This window comes from Mastomys coucha, unplaced genomic scaffold, assembly GCF_008632895.1.
Source record: "Mastomys coucha isolate ucsf_1 unplaced genomic scaffold, UCSF_Mcou_1 pScaffold14, whole genome shotgun sequence".
Lineage (NCBI taxonomy): Eukaryota > Metazoa > Chordata > Mammalia > Rodentia > Muridae > Mastomys > Mastomys coucha.
In genome coordinates this window covers 130,305,374-130,310,977 of record NW_022196896.1, presented here as the reverse complement: position 1 = coordinate 130,310,977, position 5,604 = coordinate 130,305,374, and the positions used below count along the sequence as shown (strand labels likewise).

At 48.3% G+C, this 5,604-nt stretch overlaps 1 protein-coding gene across 1 annotated transcript in view; it reads left to right on the top strand.

Moving 5' to 3' along the window:
- Positions 1-5,377, top strand: part of Rab31 (RAB31, member RAS oncogene family) — a 126,237-nt gene extending 120,860 nt beyond the window's left edge. The window contains exon 7 of the mRNA XM_031368604.1: positions 2,537-5,377. Coding sequence (XP_031224464.1) covers positions 2,537-2,634 — 98 coding nt within the window. The 3' untranslated portion in view covers positions 2,635-5,377. The remainder of the gene's footprint in view (positions 1-2,536) is intronic.
- The last annotated feature ends 227 nt before the right edge of the window (positions 5,378-5,604 follow it).

The window sequence follows — 5,604 nt, the reverse complement described above, 5'->3', positions numbered from 1 at the left end:
TGGTGGGAGTATTGGGTTCTGATGATGCCAAGGAACCTTGGTTTGTGTTGCTTATATTCTTACATTTGCCCTGCATCATCTGGTTATCTCTAGTGCTACCTGCCCTTGTTAAATCTGACTGGAGCCTGTCCTTCCTGTGATCCTGGTTGTGTGAGAACTCCTCAGAGTCAAGCTGTCTCTGTGATCCTGTGATTCTGTGATTCTGGGATCCTGTGACCCTGGGCTTGTTAGAGCATTTGGGAGTGGAGCTTCCTCTGGGTGTTTTGGGAATGACTGCAGAGTTTGCCCCCAAGGTCTGCTCAGGGCACCAGCTGGCCCAGACAGACCAGAAGCAACCTGAGCCACTGGGCTGGCGGAGTTCCTGTGTGCCTAAGTCCTGCTGGTCCCAGTTACTCCCGGTGTTGGGACAGATGTTTTGTCCTCCTCACCTCTGATCTTGGGCGTGTTAGAGCACCTGGGAGTGGAGCTTCCGCTGGGTGCTGTGGGACTGGCTGCGGAGCTTGCGCCCACCATCTGCTCAAGGCATTGGCCAGCCCAGACCCAAAGTAAACAATTCTTTTCTTTTAAGTCGGCCTTACAGTACAGTTGGAATTATAGTCTTATCCAAAAAATTCAAGCACAAAAAGTAAAGCCCTCATGAAATAGCGTTCATCTGCACAAGTCTGCAGTCGGCCGCTGCTGGGCCTCTGAACCCATGGCTGTCCTGACAGGAGGCGGCACTTTGAGGGTGGTGTGACTGGAGTAGATCCTCAGGGCCAGCCAGGTGCCAGCACTTTAGTCTTTATTTACTACTTTAGGTTGACAATGTAGAAAGGTTGACAGACAGACAGACAGACAGACACCCTTTCCTTTCGATTGTGACTACAGTGCGGGATATGTCTTGAATAGAGAAGGACCACCATACTGAGTGTCCTGCTGTTTCTGCTAAGCTCTTCTTGGGAACAGCCTGCAAACCTTTGCATAGCTTGCTGGCTGTGCAGGATGGCAGGCAAAGCTGTAGAAACTGCTGGAACTCTCCATTCAGTCTGTTAGACGCTAACCTCTTATGTTCACCTTGAGTCAAATGCCAGAGGCATTAGCTTATCTGTATGCTTGAACTCTCTGGAGTGTCGACATCACCCACTGCACAACGCACTAAAGCCCGAGACTACATCTGGCTCTTATGCCAAAGGCCTTCCACCGCCAGGTCTTTTGGCTCCGTACTTGGCCCAGACAGGTAGCATAAGTTTGCCTTAACAACAGAAAAGCAAAACATTTTGGAAATAATTTCCCCTCTAGTCAGTTGTTGGCGTTTTTGTTCGTTTGTTTGAATCTTCCATTTTAGAGCTGTCGTTCCATGCTTTATTTCAGGATAAATAGAAAAACAGAAGAGGGGGGAAGGAAAAATGACCGTCAGCAGAACATAGGGTAGAGGACCCACTGGAAAACCCAGATGTGGGCTGTAATAAAAACGATTGTTTAGTTTTGGCATGGCCTTCAGCAAAGTCACAGAAAATGCTGGTGATGGTGGCCGTGACAAGCCTTGCTAAAGGAGGGGTTTGTGATGAGTCTCTGATAGCGGTAAGGCTGCCCAAGCATGCCATTTCCCGAGGTCCCTGTCCTTTAGAAATGCAGTCTGAGCTGGGCAGTGGTGACGAATGTCTTTAATCCCAGCACTCGGGAAGCAGAGGCAGGCAGATTTCTGAGTCTGAGGCCAGCCTGGTCTACAGAGTGAGTTCCTGGACAGCCAGGGCTGCACAGAGAAAGCCTGTCTCAAAAAAACAAAACAAAAAAAAAAAAATGAAATACGGCTCTGCTGAGATGAAGGTCACATGCCACACATTCCTCCTACCTCATATACACAAGACACTGGTTTCAAGTACAACCCCAAGGCCTGCGACCATCGCTACGGTCCATGCACACGAAGCCAGACCTTTAGCTGTTACTACTCCCTCCTTCTCTTTGTCTTTTTAATTTTTATTTGTGTTTATTTACAAAAGTTAAAATTCAAATGAAATAAGGTTGCTTGTATGTGACATGAAGGTACTGCCTTCTGTGAGTGTGTCCTAAGGGCCTTGTAGCTGATGAGCCAAGGCCTTCACAGAATAGGACTGGCAAGTTACATGTCTGCCCATGGCAGTAGAAGCAGAAAAGATAGAGAGGTGCTCACTCCTAGGGGAAAGCTCAGTGCTACAAAGCAGAGTGGCTCCATGGAAAGGCAGAGGGCCGAGAGTGGTAGTGGGAGAGAGCAGGTGGCTAAGCGGGATGCCTTCTCCTCTCCCCGGGGCGTCTGCATGGTCAGAAAGCTGCAGGCAATTTCCCTCAACCTTTTAAACATGCCTTTGACTTCATGCAGGAGAACTGGGAAGAAAAGAATGGGAGAAGAGAGAACAGGGGGAAAGGAAGGCTGGAGGAAGGGAGGGAAAAGAGGGGAAGAAGAGAAGGAAACATGGAAGGAGTTAGCCCCTCCCCCAGTTACTGCTGTGTGTTGTACTCAAACAGGCTGGCTTTTCAAAATAAGAGAACTTCAGTCTTGGCCTCTTTTTCTCCCTTGCAGGCCGGCAGATCCCACCCTTGGACCCCCATGAAAATGGGAACAGTGGAGGGATCAAACTTGGGAACCAGAGCTTGCAAGCCAGCCGGCGGTGCTGCTGAGCCAAGGGCGTGGCATACAGAACAAGAAGGAAGGAGCCAGAGCCCTCTCCGGTGTCCAGTGCACACAGAAGGACCCCACCCACTGGGCTACCTCTGCCTGCTGGAGAGTGAGCAGCTTCATACCCTGGGAGACCTGCAGGATGATGAACACGGAAGTTTCCTGAAAAGAAATTATAGAAAACTCTGGAAAACTCACCATCCCACCGCAACATGGCCTTCGGTTTCTGAAATGCATACGGCAAGGCTTGTACTTGCTAGGTAATAGATATAGTTGCTGCTTTTTGTTAAAGAAGTATTAGAAACGATTTAGATGTGTCCAGAAGCCTTAGAGCCCTGTTCTTCGCTGATTTCCTATGTCACCTAGTCAGATTTCAATAATGTCTCCAGGGCCAGTTTACCATCTTCCTTTCTGGCCAGTTTACCAAAAGGCAAAGGTGATATACAGTATGTTAGCTCTTAGCTGGCTTCGGAAGTAAGCCTTTATTAGTTTTCTGAGGGAAATCACAGATGCACAGCTAGACCATTGCTCAAACTGAGAAGCGATCTCCTGTAAGAGAGACAAAAGCTGGACTAGAAACCCCCATCCCTGTCTTCTTTCATTTATCTGATGAACGTTTTTCTAAGGCATGACCATCTGCAAACCAACCAAATCAAACTAGAATGTCACATATAATTTGGGGGGGGGGCTGATTAAAAGAGTTAGCTAGTTGCTATGTAAGCAGTGGTGGATGGAAGCTATCAATGGCATGTGGAGTACCCCCAGCATGCATCCGCAGTGGTGGATGGAAGCTATAAATGGCATGTGGAGTACCCCCAGCATGCATCTGCAGTGGTGGATGGAAGCTGTCAATGGCATGTGGAGTACCGTTGCAGAGAGTTTCTACTCTTGGGGATGATTACGTCACAGAGCATTAGAAGACAATGTCATGATGTCACATCTAGGGATGTTTGAGCCTAAATTGTAGGGCGGACTTCTGTTGATAGCAGCTAATCAAAGGTTGCAGCAAACCAGGCAGAGGAACGTTACCACCCCCAAATTCTGGACCCCTAAAGGTATGAGATCAGAAGAAAGTCCTTTAAACTCTGCCAGCTTTGCAGAGAAAGGCTGTCAAGCCGTCAGCGCCAAGTTCCAGTCATTAACGGTGCTTGTCAACTCCGGGATGTGAGCTTCAACATAGCCTTCCTGCTTCTCCCAGATCGGGAGGTAATTGGATCTTAGAATACAGGGAATAGCCAATACTTGTCTTGATTCAAGGGTGTCCCTAGATGTCCCATAGCAGGAGTCTCAAATGCTGTTACCAAATGGCATCTGTATGCTGTGCCAGGGCCTTCTCAAGATCATCAGTACCTGTCTCCAGCATCAGTAGCTGACAGGACTCCACGTGCTGGCAAAGACGTTCATCCACTCACTACAGGTCAAACAATAAAGAACAATAGAGTTGAAGTTGAGGTAGCCTCTCTCCAGCTAGTATGAAGCTTATTTTTGAACCTTTCTCCGTTTGGGGGGAATCTTTTGCCAGGAGCTTGTATTTACCTGTCGGTCTGTCTACATTCCCAAGCCAAAATGGTAGCGTTCCGAGGAGAGGATGCCCCAGCTTTGCACTGGGTTTGCTGTGGTTGAGTTTTACATGAACTGTCTGGGCTTCACCTTGACAGTGAGCCGCCCTGGGTGGACTGGAGAAGCATGCAAGGGTATAATACGTTGCTTTCTTCAGGCTGCATTGCTGTTGATATCAAAGCCATGCAGGGGGTAAGTATGCACCCGTGCCACCAGCCTGAGCAGACAGATGGGGCACTTGGGCACACAAATATTCACCCCATTTTGGGCCTTCTCTGCAGAGAAGTGCTAAGGCCCTTCATGCTTCTCTCCCCTGGGCTTGGCATTCCTTTTGGGGTGTTTTAACAATGGACCCTCAACAAAGACCTAGAAATGACAGTTGCTCCGGACGTAGGATGTAGTGTTCTTATGGTTACACCCCCACATTCCCTCCCCAACCCCCATTTTCTTATCTCTCACAGGCGGGCAGGTTTGTATATGTGTAAATATGATTTTATGTCAGCTACACCTACAGGTAATCCACTTCAGAATGGCTGTGTTTGGCTCGGGACCTTGCGTCCATAAGTGAGGCACAAATTATCAAGGGGATGCTTTCCCTAAGGACAGAGGCAGGGCTGTGCAAATGTTTTACACAGGTACAGAATCGACTCGCCATTTTTCATTAAAAGTGACATATTAGGGTACTGGATATGACGTCATCTTGCAGACTAACCTGCATTCTAGCCAGCAACAAGGGCTGTGCCCCAGTGGGAATCCCATTCTTTCTTGAGGTTAGGTTTGGAGGATCGAAGTGTTTCTTCTGCCATCGTGGACTCCGGCCTGTGTAGGCTTCTTACTGCTCTGAAGCATTCTGGGTGAGGAGGGAGGAGCCAGCGGTCAGCCAGGGGTTCTGGCTCTGCTCACATGTGACCATGCCTTTCACCATGGTCGTGACACCCAGTGACTCAGCAGTCATGCCGTCACACAGACTGTCGCCTTCCCCGGTGTTTTTGTAAAGGGTTTCCACTTGGGCTGGACCCAGGTTTTGCACCTAGAAGATCCCCTCTGTAGACACCTAGGACCCCTTCGCATCTTGTACTCCATTCTATGATAAAGCGTTTCGGTAGGCGCTCATTTGTATCAATTGCTTTTGACTTTAACCCATTGGTATGATTCATACTAATAAATATTTTAAGTTTTACAGAGTGTCCTTTCCTTATTACAATTATTACAAGATGATGATTATTTACAAGTCAACTCAGAATAAAGAGAAACACACACACGAGACCTGGGTGGGGAAGGGGATCCACTGATGCTCTGTTCGCAGTAGCTAATCGTCTTCTTGGGAAACGGATCAATGAAAAGCATGGTCACATGATCAAGGATGGTCACATGATCAAGGGTGGTCACATGATCAAGGCTGTGGAGAGGGA